At 46.9% G+C, this 17228-nt stretch overlaps 1 protein-coding gene across 1 annotated transcript; it reads right to left on the bottom strand.

The window, feature by feature from the left end:
• Nucleotides 1-4568: 4568 nt before the first annotated feature.
• Nucleotides 4569-7722, bottom strand: LOC107120660 (protocadherin Fat 3-like; the record flags this gene model as incomplete). The annotated part of the gene is made up of 1 exon (XM_015423419.1): nucleotides 4569-7722. A coding segment is annotated over exon 1 (3154 nt), but the record flags the coding sequence as incomplete, so codon positions are not given.
• Nucleotides 7723-17228: the final 9506 nt, after the last annotated feature.

Raw genomic sequence — 17228 nt, 5'->3', positions numbered from 1 at the left:
GCCGGGGGGGGGGGGGCATGGTGGGAAGATGGCTGCCAGCTGTTTAAGACCTCAGCTGTTTCCCTTGTAGGTGTTCAAAGCCGGGATGTGAGGATTTTGTAAGTGAGCCAAAGGGGTTTTCCACCCATGGCTCACACACCCATATGCATGCAAGCTGTGTTATACTGAATCAGATTACAGGTCCATCCAGGTCAGTATCGTCTACTCTGTTGTCCTTTTAAACTGGAGAGGTCAGTGGGATATTTTTGCATAACAAGCACTACTACCAGTTTGGTGGAGTGGTTAAGAGCATGAACTCTAACCTGGGGGAAATGAGCTTGATTCCCCACTCCTCCACATGCAGCTGCTGGGTGACCTTGGGCAAGCCACGGTGAGTGAATTTGGAGCCGGGGGGGGGGGGCATGGTGGGAAGATGGCTGCCAGCTGTTTAAGACCTAAGCTGTTTCCCTTGTAGGTGTTCAAAGCCTGGATGTGAGGATTTTGTAAGTGAGCCAAAGGGGTTTTCCACCCATGGCTCACACACCCATACGCATGCAAGCTGTGTTATACTGAATCAGATTACAGGTCCATCCAAGTCAGTATCGTCTACTCTGATAGCAGCTCTGTGGTCCTTTTACAGTGGAGAGGTCAGTGGGATAATTTTTGCATAACAAGTGCTATTACCAGTTTGGTGGAGTGGTTAAGAGCATGAACTCTAACCTGGGGAAAATGACTTTGATTCCCCACTCCTCCACATGCAGCTGCTGGGTGACCTTGGGCAAGCCACAGTTTTCTCAGAGCTGTTCTCTCAAGAGCAGTCCTCAAAAGAGCTCCCTCGGCCCCACCTACCTCACAGGGTGTCCGTTGTGGGGAGAGGAAGGGAAGGAGATCGTAAGCCGCTCTGAGACGCCGCGTGAAGGGCGGGGTGTAAATCCAATCTCCCCCTCCTCTTCCTCCTCCTCCTCCTCCTCCTCCTTCTGAGTCACAGCCTGTATTGATATTTGTTGTGCTCTGATCTGGGTGACCTAGGCTAGACCTCATCAGATCTCAGAAGCTAAGCAGGGTCAGCCCTGGTTAGTACTTGGATGGGAGACCACCAAGGAAGTCCAGGGTTGCTACGCAGAAACAGGCAATGGCCAACCACCTCTGAATGTCTCTTGCCCTAAAAACCCAACAGGGTCACTGACGTCAGCTGCAATTTGATGGCACTTTCCCCGCCACCCCCAGTATGTATTGCAAGCTGCTTTAGGTCTGCTTTTGGGAGAAAAACCAGGGCAAGGACTGTCATCAAGAAATATTTCCCTCTGACTGACTCAAGCACCGAATCAGCTTGGAGGGGGCGCCCAGTGACACCCAGTAGCGTGAGGATCTGATGAAGAGCATACGCCCATTCTGTGTCTCTGGAGGTTAGCCTCTCAGATGGTATGCATGACCCCCCCCTCACACACCCCACCCCTCACCAAATCCCAGCGCATCTCCTCCACAGTGCAGAAGTTCCAAAAACATGACAGGGATTCCAAGTAAGAGCTGTTCAAAAGGGGAATGCCGCCAAGACACAGGGTCTGCTTTGAATGTTAACCAGACGCAAGACCGGACAGCCATGCACTTATTCTTCCACCGCTTTGGGTGGACACACACTCTAAGCAATGATGTCACATTACACACTGCTTGTTTATATGTTCGAAGGAAAAGAAAGTGAAAAGACACAGATCGGCAGAAGCCCCGAGTCTCTTATAATACTGAGTTTGGCTGACAGTTGGCCTTAATTCCCTCCACCCCCCTGTGCCTAGTTCCCAAACGACAGAGCAACTAGGGGGTGGGGGGGAATTTTCAAACACCCTAAAAGAGGTTGGCACCTAAATCTTTGCACCCTGCAGTTGCCAGCTACACTGACTTTGCACAATTCAAGTGTCCAGTTCAAGTGTTCAACTGCAGCTCAAAGAGAGTTAAATGTTTTCGCTGCGTATTCCCCCCCCTCCCTATAAGCCAGACCCCAGAGTGTATATACACTGCTGTCTGGCTTTCACCATCAGCTTGGAATCCTGACATCTGATTAAACAGCATGAATTAGCCCAAACAGAGACTTTTCTTCATCTTGGGCTTTAATACCAAATTGAAAAATGACAGGCCTTTGCGGAAAGAAACTCATTATCTCCTTCAACCACAGCAAAACCTCACAAACCACAGCTATGGTTTTAAAAAACAACAACTGTTCTTGGGGCAAGATTAACCATTATACCACATGGGCTGCAGAACTGGTATCCGACGTGACCAGGGTCCTTTTCTGTGGGGTAATTATCTGGGAAAAGGCACAGCTGCCCCATGAATATTTAAAATTCTCAGCACAGAACATACAGGGCTCTTTAGATTTCATAACTGGATGTGTGGCGATATTGGGAGTTATTTAAAAACGTGTCATTAGCTTCTACAGAGAAGGATTTTGCATTACTATGCAGCAACAGGGATCTTGGCAGCTCCTCAACAAGCCCTCTAGTTTTGGCTGAAGTCTACCCAACCGCCGGCTTCCCAGAAGGGGCTGGATTGCGAATTTTGCTTAAGTACATTGTGCCCGTAGATGGTTCCCTGTGCGTACAGTAGCCAAACAGGGCCATACATGAAATACCGATTTTCCATCATTGGGAGAACTCCATGTATAAGCAGAAAGTCATGAGTTTATTCTTTAAAAACTGAAGGAGAAACTGCCAGAAACAGAAAGTTTGTTGTCCTCTTGAAGTCGCAGAACGATGAGGTCAGGTGAGCGCCAGCGAAAGAGAAAATAAAGGAAAACGGAGGGAGACGGGGAAATGGGCAAACTGGCTTCCTCGGGAGGCTTACAGTAATCCCAAAGGGGAGATTGGGTTAATGTACACCCCACCCCCCAGACCTTAATCCCCTCCTCATCAGCCAGAAAAGCTTTCTTAAGGGCTCTACTCACTTTGAAGATAAAAGAAGCCTAGGGGTGAGGAAGGATCCATTAGAGATGGAAGGAAGGGGCGTCCTAATTAATCATACCCAAGGACTGCACTGGAAACGGCAGACCCATCAACAACTTAAAATAACCTGTTATGGGGGACAGAATCAAGGTCGGGGGGCAGGGCCGGCGTCAGCATCCCCTCAGGTGGGGTGGCTCCCAGGGCGCAGGGCTTCCGGGAGGGCCCACTGCGAACAACCCCCCACAACTTCCCATTTCCCTGCCTGCTCACTTGTGAGGGCTTCGCCACCCGTGCATTCAGCGGCACACACTGCCCAGTCCCATCAGGGAAAGGGATGTGGGAAGGGCAGGTGGTTGTGAGAATGGGCAGAGCAGGGCAGGATGCCCAGAAGGAGGTGAGACACATGGGTGCATGGGTGGGAAGGGGGCCGCTGCGAACTCTCTGCTCAGCCTCCCCCCAGAACCAGCCCGGATGGGGGGACACGAGCCGTGAGACGTACATTCTCCAGTTCTCTCTCCTCATGAACACAATATTTACTCAGATACGATGAGAGCCCATCTCCATCTTTCCCTGGGCCCCGCCACTTTTATCAGTGATTTCCGGCCCTCCGAGCTTCATGCTGTAAGTATCTAACTTTTACATGCATTTGCTTTCCCGGCTGTAGGGAGAGATGGAATAGAGCAAGTGCCCTTGGCTCCCGCTTTGTCTCGGGGCAGAACTTAATGCGAAGGCAGCGCTTAATGAAATTTCTCAAAAATGCGAAGTAATGCTTTCTAATTTCCTCACTTAATCTAATGTCACAGCTGCCCTATTAATGCCAGCAGCTATTAGATACTTAAACAACCAGCTTGTTGAACTGCAATTTTATCAGACGCCTGGATCTCGCACGCCCCCCCCCACTCCCATTTTGATAATGTTCCATAATGGCAGTGTGGGGGCGATTTAAATCTTTGAAAGCCACCAGACTTTTAATCATCTTTGGAAAATGAATACATTTAATGCCTTTTGCATTAAAAAACCTGATACAAGCACAGAGTTCAAACATCTCGCTAATATCTACGCTAAGCTCGTTTCTGCAGTAATTAACATTGTTCAGAGACTGCCAAATTCCTACCTTTAAAAAAGCACCGAACAAAACATGAAGCACAATGGACACAAGCCAAAATAATGCCCCTTCCACTCCTCCGACATCCTAATTTTGCAGTCATAATTTTGCTTTATTTGGCTTCCCGTTTTCAGTGGGGTCAAGAGTGCACTGACCGTCTACTGCGGCAACCTGAATAATTTACGGTTATCGCTGCATAATACACTGCTCCTAATGGAGTCACAGACAGGCCGCCATTGCCTTTCAATGAGGGCAGAGCAAGTTGCAAAGGAAAGGCATTTTGCCACCACGCCTGGGATATATTCTATCTATCTAAAATTCCTAATTTCATCTGCACAAAGGTCGCTAAAGGAAACCTGAAACACATGTATCCAATGCCTAAATTTTAACACCATAATCCAATATGGGATTCCTGTGCACAGAAGGCACGTCTCCTGCCACTGGGTCAAGGTGAGGTCGTTGCAACGTGCAATTATATTTGGACTGAGGTCTGGACGGCTGTGAGGCATTTTATGTCTTTTAAGATGGCCCGTTGCAATGAAAACACTTACCGGTTTCTTCGTCTATGTTAAACCTTCCCAGTCCGCTGCCATCCCGGATGGAATACTGGATCTCGCCGTCCCTGCCCACGTCTTCGTCCTGAGCGCTCACTTGCAAAACACTAGTTCCAATGCGCGAATTTTCTTTTACAGATCCAATGACTGCAAAGTCAGGAAAATAGGGGGTGTAGAGATTTTCGTTCACATCCACAACTTCCACTTCCACAAAGGAAACGGAGGACAGAGAAACCGGGCGTCCTTTATCCTTCGCGCGGACTGTCAGGTTGTAGAACTGTTGCTTCTCGTAGTCCAGTTCTTTGCTCAGCCGGATAGCTCCACTGGCCTTGTCTATCTCAAATCTGCCGTTGTAATCGTTCACCAGGGAATAGCGCACTTGTCCTCCTAGACCAAGATCTGGGTCTTGAGTTTCAAGCCAAGCAATGACAGTACCCACAGGCAAATCCTCCAGGACCTTCACGCTGTAGCTGGGTGGTATGAAAGCTGGAGAACAATCATTGACATCGTCCAAAAACACCCTTAGAGGAACGACGGAAAATTGCTGGTGCCCACTATCTGCCCTGTCCCTCGCCTCTATCTTTAATGTATAATTTGCCTTTGATTCCCTGTCTAAATGGTCACCCACATATACTACTCCCGTAGAGGTATTGATAACAAACTGTTGTGTATCTGTCAATATGGAATAAGTGACCTCACCATTTCGTCCCAGATCTTTGTCCCTGGCCTCTACTTGGATAATTTCTGTACCAATACTTGTGCTTTCCAAAATGCTAACAGAGTAACTTTCCTGTAAAAATACAGGCTCGTTATCATTAGCATCCTCGATAGTAATGGTAAGTAATCTCCACATGGCTTTCTGAGGGCTGCCTAGATCATAAATGGTTACGTTAAGGAGGTACAGCTCGGTTTTCTCACGGTCCATGGGCATAAGGACCTTCAGCAGACCCGTCTCCATTTCAAGATCAAAGCAGCTATCTGTATTGCCATCCGATATGGTATAGACTACCTTTCCATTAAAGCCAGAATCGGCATCGTAGGCCTTGATTCTAAATATGGTAGCACCAACAGGAAGGTCCTCTCTGACTGATATATCAGTAGGAAATGATTTATCAAAGTGTGGGGCCTGCCGGTTCACAGAGTAAAAATCCAAGAAGCCATCTTCTGAATTTAGTTTCACATTGGCTTTTGCCTTTTTGAGCAACTTCTCTGCCAGCCTCTGGGCAACCCTAGTCTCTCGGCAACTGAAGGTCTTGGAGGATACTTTCCCATGAACTATTGAGATGTTCACAAACATGGTGTCTGCAAAATTCTCCCCATCAGTCGCCGTAATCTTAAGTCCAAAATTATTGTTCTTGATGCCAGCGTTAACTAAGGACTTTTTAAGCTGCAGAACCCCCGAATCTGGATTCAGGTAGAAAAACCCCAGTTCGTTACCAGAAATTATTTTGTATTTGACGAGTTCCAGCTCATCTATGTCTATAGCAGAAACGGCAGTGATGTGGCCACCGACAGGGAAATCAGATGAAATGACCCCTTGACAAGCCACCTTTTCAAACAAGGGCTTGTTATCATTCACGTTTCCTATGTATATGGTCACATTAACCTCACTCTCGTGGCGGTAAGGTGAACCCCAGTCTGAAGCCCTAACAATAAACCTGTAGCTCTCTGGGGAAGACTCAAAATCCAATTCTTCGGACGTGCTAATAATGCCAGTAAATTGGTTGATGGAAAAAGGAAGTGAATTTAAACTAGCAATGCTGTACGTGATATAGCCATTTTCTCCCCTGTCCTTATCAAATGCAGAAACTGACAAAATGCTAGTCCCCACAGGGACACTTTCATTGACAAAGGAGCTGTACGAAGGCTGCGTGAACTCTGGAATGTGATCGTTGGCGTCCTCTATCCTGACAGTGACATGTGCTTTTAAGTCCCCTTCTTTGCTTATTACTTCTAAATCATAAAATTCCTTGTCAACAATCTTTAAAGGCTGTGCAGTGGTAATTAGACCTGTCCTGGGATTAATCTTAAAATACTCTGCATCCTCACTATGTGATAATTTATATTCTTCCCCCTGGGTTTCTGGGGTTAGCCTGACTATAGCAACAGCTACTCCTGGAGGGGAGAATTCACTGATGGCCACATCGTATATTTCCTTCTCAAACTTTGCTGGGTTGCTTTCTTTTTTGGGACTGGCAATATGGACCAGTTTGACAGCCGAAAACTTCTGAGGGGATCCCCTGTCCTTGGCTTGGAGAGTGAGATTGCAACCATAGGGGAAACTGTCCCAGTCGATGGGCTTCCTCTCTTTGATTTTGTACTCATTCATCCATCTACCCTCCTTAGTCAAAACGAAGTATTCCAAGGGATCTCCGGCAACAATAGTAACCGATTCAATCTCACCATTGGCACCTTCATCAAGATCATCAGCGTTAACAATTGCATAAGTGGGTTCCTTATCCAAAGAGAAGGGGACGTGGGTTACTACACTGAGAGTTGGGGCATGTTCATTGATACGTTCAATGTGAATATAAAGTTTGGCAGTGCTGCTTACACCATTGTTACCGTACAGTTTCATCCCACGGTCTACGGCCAGGACTTCAAGGTCATACCGGTTTTTCTCGTCATAGTTTAACCGTCCGCTTAAAGAGATAACCCCGCTAGTTGGATGGACGGAGAAGAGGTCAACTTTATTTTTGAAGTAGTAATAGAATTCACCGTTGGAACCAATGTCAGCATCCGTGGCGGTGACCTGTGCGATACTAGTCCTTAAAGGAGTGCTTTCCGCTATTGTTACCGAATACGTGGTGGGTGAAAACAACGGCCGTAAATCGTTCATGTCTAAAACCTGTATGTTCACTTTTGTCCACGCTTCCAAGTCCTCTCCCCGGACAGAGCCCTTTACTATCAATAAATAGTTGTCCTGAATCTCTCTGTTCAATATAGCAGAATTGCCACCTTTAGTTCTTATCCTAAGGAAACAGAAATCTGCTATCACGACTTCGTCTGCTTTGAAGAAGCCCTCCTCGTCGCCAGACACTATCCTGTATTTGATATCCCAGGAGAGGTCTGCCAGGGTGATCCCCATCCTGCTTTGACTGTTAAGATAGGTCCTCGCAGCAGAGTTTTCATACACCGTTGCATTGTACATGGAATGTGTGAAGTGGAACCCGAGTGGTGCTGTCCCTGGAAGGCCATGGCAGACGCTGGCAAAAAGTTGAGCAAGCAAGAAGGCAAGGCCGGACACGGGGGCCAAAGGACCTGACCAATGGCCCATATTTCTCTCCATCACATCATTCTTTCATCCTTTGGAAAAAGAAAAAGAAAAGGACAATGATTAAATGGTGGGAAACACAGCAATCTTAACCATAATGCCTATAACTGACAGTGTTCCCTCTAAGCTGAGTTAGTGTGCGCTGGCTCACAGTTTTTTTAGCCTCCGGCTCACACATTTTTGTCTTAGCTCTTGAAGGATGGCTCTAGAGCAAACTAATTTACGCAACAGCCAAATCACTCGCTCACAACTTTAATGCCAGTAGCTCACAAAGTAGAATTTTTGCTCACAAGACTCACTCTTTGAAAACTGCATCACCCCCCAGCAGAGACTAACAAAACACGTGCCCATCCAGGCTCAAAGTAATCCGTCACCCATGTACCATTTCCTGTCAGACTGCTATAAAACCAAACTTACACCGGCAGACTGCAAAAACTAGAATACTTATTGAGACAGAGGTAGGCTGACCCACAAGGCTGGGGGGGGGGGACTGTGTTTGACTGGATGGGCCACATCTTCTGTAGGCCACATCTTCTGTAGGCCTCCTCTAGCATGTCCAAGAACCTGACTATACACACAAGGCTGATTATAAACGGGTCGTAATTTTGGACAAGGTATAGAAGGCATGGGTACCTGCCTTCTACCACACAGTGGGGTACACCAGGCTTTTGGGGCAGCTTTTAGCCTCACCCACTGACATCCCTGAGTGCACCCTTTTTCATTCTCATAAAAGTCATGCATTTGTTAAAGCATTTATACCCCACCTTTTCTTTGTGACTCAAGACAGCTGACAAATCTAAATTTAAAACATACAAAGTACTTTCTCACAATACAAGAACTTGTGGGCACTCCATGAAATTGCTGAGCGGTCGGGTTAGAACGGATAAAAGGAAGGACTTCTTCACCCAAAGAGTGATTAACACTTGGAATTCACTGCCACAGGAAGTGGTGGTGGCTACAAGCATGGACGGCTTCAAAAGGGAATTAGATAAGCATATGGAGCAGAGGTCCATCAGTGCCTATTAGCCACAAGGTATAGATAGGGGCTCTGGGGCAAGTGATGCTCTGTCATCTTGGTGCTTGGGGGGGGGGGGTCAACAGTGGGAGGGCTTCTAATGTCCTGGCCCCACTGGTGGACCTCCTGATGGCACTGGTATTTCTGGCCACTGTGTGACACAGAGTGTTGGACTGGTAGTCCTTTGGCCTGATCCAACATTGGCATCTCTTATGTTCTTATGTACAATTAAACCCAGAATAACACCCCCACAACAAATGCCATCAAGCTGCAGTCCACTTACGGCAAGCCCGTCAGGTTTTCGAGGCAAAAGGCACTCAGAGGTGGTTTGCCCTTGCCTGCCTCTGCGTAGCAACCTCGGACCTCCTTGCTGGTCTCCCATCCAAATACTGACCAGTGACAACCCTGCTTAGCTTCTGAGTTCTGCCGAGACCAGGCTAGCCTGGACCATCCAGGCCAGGTTGCTTGCAGCTCACACTCCATTAAAAGCCCTAGCAAATAAAATCACCCTTGCGGCCACATCTAAAAAGCACCTACAGGTGGTTACTACCCTTCCTCCTAGCAGGGTGACATCAGTTCAATGAGGAAAAGGAGAACACTAAATTTGGTGAATGAGGCTATTTATTTAGTTTCTCGTTTGCAAAACGGACAAGCCACTTTTAAAGAAATAAATTAAACAAAAAAAAAATGAAACCCGTGCAAAAATAACGAAAAACATTCAACGAACAATACAATGATATGAACTTCTGTAAGTAGAGGAGTTTATCAAAAATATGTAATGTATGCTATGCAAGTCAGTAACTCAAAAATACAAAATAACGGAACACGTGGTCCAAATACATAAATAACCTTTAGAAACAGTCCAAGGCAAGTTTCGCAAGCAGTGAAAAGTCCAGGCATCAATATATATAATTCCTCTTCGCAAAACTCGTCTCGCCGCTTGTGTATCCACTTGACGGCTCTGCCAGCTTCCAGTTGCCGTATCGCATAGCTTCCTCAAAAGTGGGACACCAAAACTGCCCAATTACAATATTGTAGAGTCATACAAAGCATCTTTTACATTCTTAATGTTCGGCAGACCAACTCCTGTGATATCTCCTTTTCACCACTTATACAAGTTTATATCATTATATTGTCTGTTGAATGTTTTTCGTTATTTTTGCACAGGTTTCATTTTTTATGTTTAATTTACTTTTTAAGAAATGGCAAAACGGCACAGAGCTCCATAAGATCATATCAAACAGCAGCAATACATTAAAAAAATACAACCAGAAATAGTGGACAATGAAACAGTGGGGCAGAGAAAATAATAAGAACTAGGAAACTCAGAAATGAATACCAGTTATCCAAATGCTAACATTAAAGGGGGGGCCCGGTCAACTTTTCTGTGCAATGTCAGCAGAGAGGGAACCAGATGACGGCCTAGGATGCACATTCTAGAGGTCGGGGAGAGCCCTACCTCAGTCATTACCATAGCTGCAGTGTTGGAAGAGAATGGAGGGGTGATTCACCCCTTTCCCCCGCCTCACTGCAGCCTACCCCTGACCTGCTTGACCGATCGTTCACACTGACTGGTCCCATGATCCCAGAAGTAATCTTTCCAGGGGTCACAGAAGAACACCAGGAAAAGCCATGTGCCTTTGGTTGGTAATTCATTAGATATAAACTATATCTCCAAACACAACCTGCCAAAAATAACAAAAGCAGCATGTAAATGCAGGGTTTGGAAAGGATATCTTAAAGTTTCACGTTCTCCCTTTTAAGAGGTTTCTTTCTGGGTCCCCACCCCCCCTTGTAAAATAGTTCTACATTCCAATATTTGTTCAAGTCTGAGTGACTCTCATTGCATTTACAAAGAGATTCTGGACCGAGAAGTTTAAAAACATAACATGGATGGGTTATCTCTAGAAAAGCACCTTCTTTTCTTCTGATTCCCTGATGATTCTTTGAAGCCCGGCCAGTCAGTTATCTTGTTACAAATAACTTTAGCTAATGGACTTCGGTTATGAAAACACCCATTGTTTGTAGAACACGAACACATATACGGGAACAGTAGACTGGCAGTAATTTTAGAGCAAGTCAAAAACCGCAAAATGCCAGAGCACAGAAAGGGCGAGAGGGGGGAACAGTGACATCCAATGAGAAATTTCCACCAGCTGAGCGCAGTTTTTATGGCCGGATTCCTGACCACAGACATCTTTCCAAATAGCATGTAATTCTATAACATACTCTGCTGCTAGGTTTAAGTACAGTGGAAATCGATTTATTGCAATGATGTTATAACACTCCCCACAGAACGCCTCAGCTGTAACCCCAGAGTCTATACCCAAGAGCTCAGCACATGAATCAATAACACCTGATCAATGTGCCCATCGGTTCTTGCCAGACATATATGTTTTCTAAATCCTTTGTTTCTTGCATTGCTTCCTTTTAAAACAGCTTCCAGACAGCAAAGAACTGTTAAGCCTCACCCTTCTGGGGGTGCCTGGAACAGTGACCTGAACCAGGGTTATGTAGAGTTTAGAGCAGGGGTCCCCAACATGCAGCCTGTGGAAACCATGGAACCCACAAACACCTTTCATGATGCCCAAGCATTTTTAGAATGTGGGGGGGGGTCCAGGTGGGGCTCGTGCCCAGCAGGGGTTTCTGACTGGCCAATGGAGACGATGGGCTGTGCAGATTAAACTAACTTTATTTCGGCAGCAGCTGGTTTCATTCTCTCACACTCCTTTTCCCCAGTGTATTTTCTAAAAAATTACTCTTCTTGTCCCCTGCATTTAGTCTTCCTCTGTGCGTGTGCCTCCACCTACTTTGGCAGCCATTTTGTGGTTTTGCCCGCCACCCTGGGTCAGGATTCCAAGAAGTTACAAGCTAAGTTTGGTGTAGTGGTTAAATGCGCGGACTCTAATCTGGGAGAACCGGGTTTGATTCCCCACTCCTCCACTCGCAGCTGCTGGATGACCTTGGGCAAGCCATAGTTCTGTCAGAGCTGTTCTTGAGAAGAGCAGTTTCTGTCAGAGCTCTCTCACCCCACCTACCTCACAGGATGTCTGTTGTGGAGAGGGGAAGGGAAAGGAGATTGTAAGCTGCTCTGAGACTCCGAGTGAAGGGTAGGGTATAAATCCAATCTCTTCTTCTTCTAAAAAAGGTTGGGATCCCTGGATTAGAGTGCTGGATGCGAAAAACCGGGGTTTGCACCCCCACTGTACCATTAAGCTCACTAGTTAACCTTGAGCTATTCAGTCTCTCTCAGTATAAGTTAGACTATAAAAATAAATGAAACAGAAGTCTGGTGGTACTTTAAAGAAGAAGAAGAGAAGAGATTGGATTTATACCCCGCCCTTCACTACCCAAAGGAGCCTCAGAGAGGCTTACAATTGCCTTTCCTTTCCTCTCCCCACGACAGACACCCTCTGAGGTAGGTGGGGCTGAGAGAGCTCTTTCGAGGACTGCTCTTGAGAAAACAGCGCTGAAAGAATTTATGACGGACCCAAGGTCACACCAGCAGCTGCATGTGAAGGAGTGGGGAATCAAACCCGGTTCTCCCAGATTAGAGTCTGCGTTCCTAACCACTACGCCAAACTGACTCTGACACTATTTCCCACCCAGCCTGAAGTCCATGAATCAGAGCTTACTTCATCTCCAGGGTCTCAGGTCAAGGTCTTGCACATCACCTACTGCCTGGCCCTTTGAATTGGAGATGCCATGGATTGAACCTTAGACCTTCTGCATGCAAAGCAGAAGAGTCTTCCCCTGAGCCACAGCCCTTCCCGTATGCGACGCAACAGTCTGCTCATTCACATGATGGCTCTCAACCCCTTGTAGTTATTGCTTCCAAAGATTATGGTGGATGGACAGGGATCACCCACCATGGGGAGGACACACTAGCCATCCTACCTCTGTGCCAAATGTAATGAGCTCTCTTCCCTCTTAACCACAACAGCATGGTCCGATCTCAGCTTCCCATTCACAGAGCAGCCGGAGTCTAACAAAGAACTTCAGATAAGCCATGAGAACAATATTTATATAACGAAAGGCTCCTGGACAGCGTATGAAAGTCCTCCAGCAGTGTATGCAAGTTCTTCAACTATCTCATCAATGGGACTGTTGGATGGCACCAAAGAGATTTATGTTCCTTGTGCAATCTCTTTCTTGTTGTTTGAACCGCGTGTTTGGTGGGCAGGAAATGTAATGCGATAAGAGGCAACTAGTTACAAAGGAAGCGAGCGCAAATCAACAAACATCCCCTTCGCAAACATTTCTAATTTTTAAAAAAGAAACAAACTCATCTAAATATTATGGTTACAAGTGGAAGATTAGAGTGTGATTACTGCTGCGCGGTTTTGAAACAACTGATTGAAATTAAACTGGGTTTCTTTTATAGAAAAGAGAGCGATCTCCTTTGAACAACATTGTCAATTAAAAAAGTGAAGCCATCCTAGAGATATTCCCTATGCCAGTCAAGGTGACTTTGGCGGGAAGAACCCTCTGACAACAGATCCTCGGCTTTTGGAGCGGAGGACGCTCTGCCGACATTCACCTTGTAAATGCAAATTTCTAAAGTCCAAGACAAATATTTCATTAGCATATTGATGAAATTTAGGAGTATCTTCTCTTCTTGGCACATCAGCTACATGTAACCTCAGCAATGATAACAAGAGGTGCGTTCGAGGCGAGCTCAGAGAGGGGAAGCCAGTCAAGACCACTGTGACATTGTGTCAGCGGGAAACGTAAGCGAATGTTTGGATTCTTTGAAAAGAAGGATCATTTTCAAAATGTTCTGAAACCGAGGCTGTGCAAACATCCCGCCCCACTGAGAAATATTTGCAAATCTTGCTGCGGTGCTTCGGTCTTCCCCTTAGGAATTCCTCAGCTGTTTCTCATGGACCAGTCAGCTGAGCCCAGCACATTTTATTCGGTCACGAAATTCACCGAATTATCATCTCTATTTACCATGCAATTAGTAATACCGCCTACAAAGGTCTGAGCATTTAAACCCTGGTGGTGCATGTTAGGGTGGGAGAGGCTGAGTATGACGCTGGCTGTGGCCACAGGATCCGCAGGTTCTAGGTGCCACTGGACTCGAACTTTGTTTTGCTTCTTTAGACCAACATGGCTCCCCACTGGAATCTACCTGGAAGGATCCCATACGGTTACTGAATGGAGCCCGCCGGGTGCCAGCAGGGGAAGAGCTGTGGATAGGCTTGCCAGGTGCCTGCTAATGGAAGGCAAACTCCTGGCTATGATGGCTGCTGCCCGCTGACGTCAATCTGGTCGAAAGGTAGAAGCAGGCCAGCCAATCAGGTGGGCAGCAATCAGTTGATGCTGTGTCATGATGTCACTTCCAGTGCAACCCGGAAGTGCCAGAATGACCCTGGGGCGATGGTCTAGCGCAGGCGTCGAACTCGTTTGTCATGAGGGCCGAATCTGACAAAAATGTCACTTTGTCGGGCCGGGCCATGTGTGCCATAAAATGTAATGCCAGGTACAGGAGATATAAACTATATAAAGGACAGCAGCTGGCAAGCTCCGAGTTGGTGTATCCTCGCTGCAAGGTCCCATGGGCTGGGAAGAGGGTGCAAAGGAAAGCCCGTATCAGTGGACTGGAGAGCCAGTGGTGCAGCATTGGGCAGATGCTCCCACACTGCTTGACGGCTGCAGAGAAGGTTGTTCCGCTGTGCTGAAGCCACAATCAGGGTGGTTCCACCCATTCCCCCCCCAGCAGTCTCTTGTTCCCTCCCTTGCACTAGTTGCTCACGGGCCGCATAAGAGCCCTGGACGGGCCGGTTCCAGCCCCCGGGCCTTACGTTTGACACCCCTGGTCTAGCGCTCATGCCCAAAATTTATCTCCCCCCCCTGGGGTAAATACCCACCTCACCCATCCCCCACTGGTTGCCAAACCACACCAGGCAACTCTAGCTTTGGATTCATGGTGCAGACACCACAATAAAATGCTTGGGTAGCCTCGTCATTAGTTTGTGCTGGACACAGCTGACCATTCTCCAGGCACTGGGTTGTAAAATCTACACCATGCCGCCACCCAGGTTCACTCCCCTGGCAGTGCTCCCTCTAAGCTGTGGAGTCTTATGAGCAAGAATTCTACTTTGTGAGCTACTGGCATTAAAGTTGTGAATGAGCGAGCAAATTAGTTTGCTCTGGAGCCCTCCTTCCTGAGCCAAGCCAAAAATGCGTGAGCCGGAAGCTAAAAAACTGTGAGCTAGCTCACACTAACTCAGCTTAGGGGGAACACTGCTCCCTGGTCATTACTTGTGGTTCCCTCCATCCATTTTGGTTTCAGCTCAAGGGTGGCAACCAAGTGGTACGTTTCATCACTACTGTTGCAAACACTGCCGCTGCATTTAATTCCCACAATATATCAAATTGTATTTTGCCCACTCCTTTCTTCAACCAGTTTTGAAGCAGAGTAAGGGTCAAAAGACTCCCCCCCCCATTTTATTCATTTATTATTTGGTTCAATTTCTATCCCGCCCTTCTGGCAGGGCAGGTTACAAACATTAATATAAGACAATAAAATCAAAGATTAAAACGATAAACTTAACCCTTAAAACCATGGCGAACAAACGACATCCCAACTATTACAATGGCACCCCGGTGTTAAACAATTAGAAGCAGAAAGCACTAAAGCTCTCTTTAGGGAATCCAGATTGTAATTACCCTACCTTGGCTAAGCCAAGGCGGTCAACATTCTGTGTCTTCAAAAACTGAAGACCATGATCGATGGTAACAGAATGGTAGCAAGATGGTAGCTATTTATATCCCATGTTTCTCCCCAATGGGCCCCCAAAGTAGCTTAAAACAATGTTCTCCCCTCCTTCCATTTCATCCTCATGACAACAAATTTCTGAGGCAGGCTAGGCTAAAAGAGGAGGAGTGGGGCAAGTGATGCTCTGTCATCTTGGTGCTTGGGGGGGTCAACAGTGGGATGGCTTCTGGTGTCCTGGCCCCACTGGTGGACCTCCTGATGGCATTGGTGTTTCTGGCCACTGTGTGACACAGAGTGTTGGACTGGATGGGCCTTTGGCCTGATCCAACATTGGCATCTCTTATGTTCTTATGTTCTTATGAGGAGGAGGAGGAGGAGAGATATTGCATTTATACTCCGCCTTTCAGTACCTGAAGGAGTCTAGAGCAGTTTACAATCTCCTTTCCTTTCTCCTCCCCACAACCAACACCCTGCGAGGTAGGTGGGGCTGAGGGAGCTCTCTCAAGAACTGCCCTTGAGAGAACAGCTCTGAAAGAACTTATGACTGACCCAAGGTCGTACTAGCAGCTGCATGTGGAGGAGTGGGGAATCAACCCTGGTTCTCCCAGATTAGAGTCCACGCTCCGAACCACCACACCAAACTGGCTCTTTCTGAAAGAAAATGACTGCTGGCCCAAGTTCACCCATCAGGTTTCCACAGTGGGCACCAATGTTCCCTCTAAGCTGTGGAGTCTTGTGAGCAAAAATTCTACTTTGTGAGCGACTGGCGTTAAAGTTGTGAGCGAGCGATTGGGCTGCTGCATAAGTTAGTTATCTCTGGAGCCATCCTTCCTGAGCTGAGACAAAAATGTGTGAGCCGGAGGCTAAAAAACTGTGAGCTAGCTCACACTAACTCAGCTTAGAGGGAACACTGGTGGGCACCTGAACCTGTGTCTTCTAACTGCTATGTCATGCTTGATTTTAGCTGCACAAGTGGGATGGTTACACAATCCTCGAGGTCCTTTTCAATATTATGATTCTACACATGCCATGAGAAAACCTTGAAACAACTGACCTCCGCATTATGAAGTGGCATGCAGTTTCAAAATTTACTTTTCCTGCTTCAAACGGATGAGCTTGTCACTATGTTTAATTCTACCCACTCCACACAACCCTTAGTGCACTAAAGACACTTCCCTGGCGGAAAGCCCCCAGGGAGCAAACCTGAGTAGGATTCTGAGGACATCTGCTTAGGAGGGTAGTGTTAGGAGACTAAGCAAGCCACACTTAGGTTTGAAAGCCACTTCGGCACAACACCACTCTGCTTCTGTGTGTATGCGAAGTGCCGTCAAGTCGCAGCCAACTTATGGTGGTGCTGTAGGGTTTTCAAGGCAAGACACTAAGAGAATGCCATTGCCTTTCTCTGCATCGTGACCCTGGAATTCCTTGGAGGTCTCCCATCCAAATACTAACTGGGCCAACCCTGCTTAGCTTCTGAGATCTGATGAGATCGGGCTAACCCGGGCAATCCAGGTCAGGGCACGCTGTTTCTAGGGTTTATTGAATTCTTCCCTGCACCTTAGCAAGCCCCAGTACTTATTTTCAATTTTCAAAATTTCAGGTTTTTAGTTCCCCCCCCCCCCCATGGAGGCGCCAGGGGCTAAA

The sequence above is a fragment of the Gekko japonicus genome, unplaced genomic scaffold, assembly GCF_001447785.1.
Source record: "Gekko japonicus isolate JY-2015 unplaced genomic scaffold, Gekko_japonicus_V1.1 scaffold1979, whole genome shotgun sequence".
Lineage (NCBI taxonomy): Eukaryota > Metazoa > Chordata > Lepidosauria > Squamata > Gekkonidae > Gekko > Gekko japonicus.
This window is presented reverse-complemented; position numbering and strand designations above follow the sequence as displayed.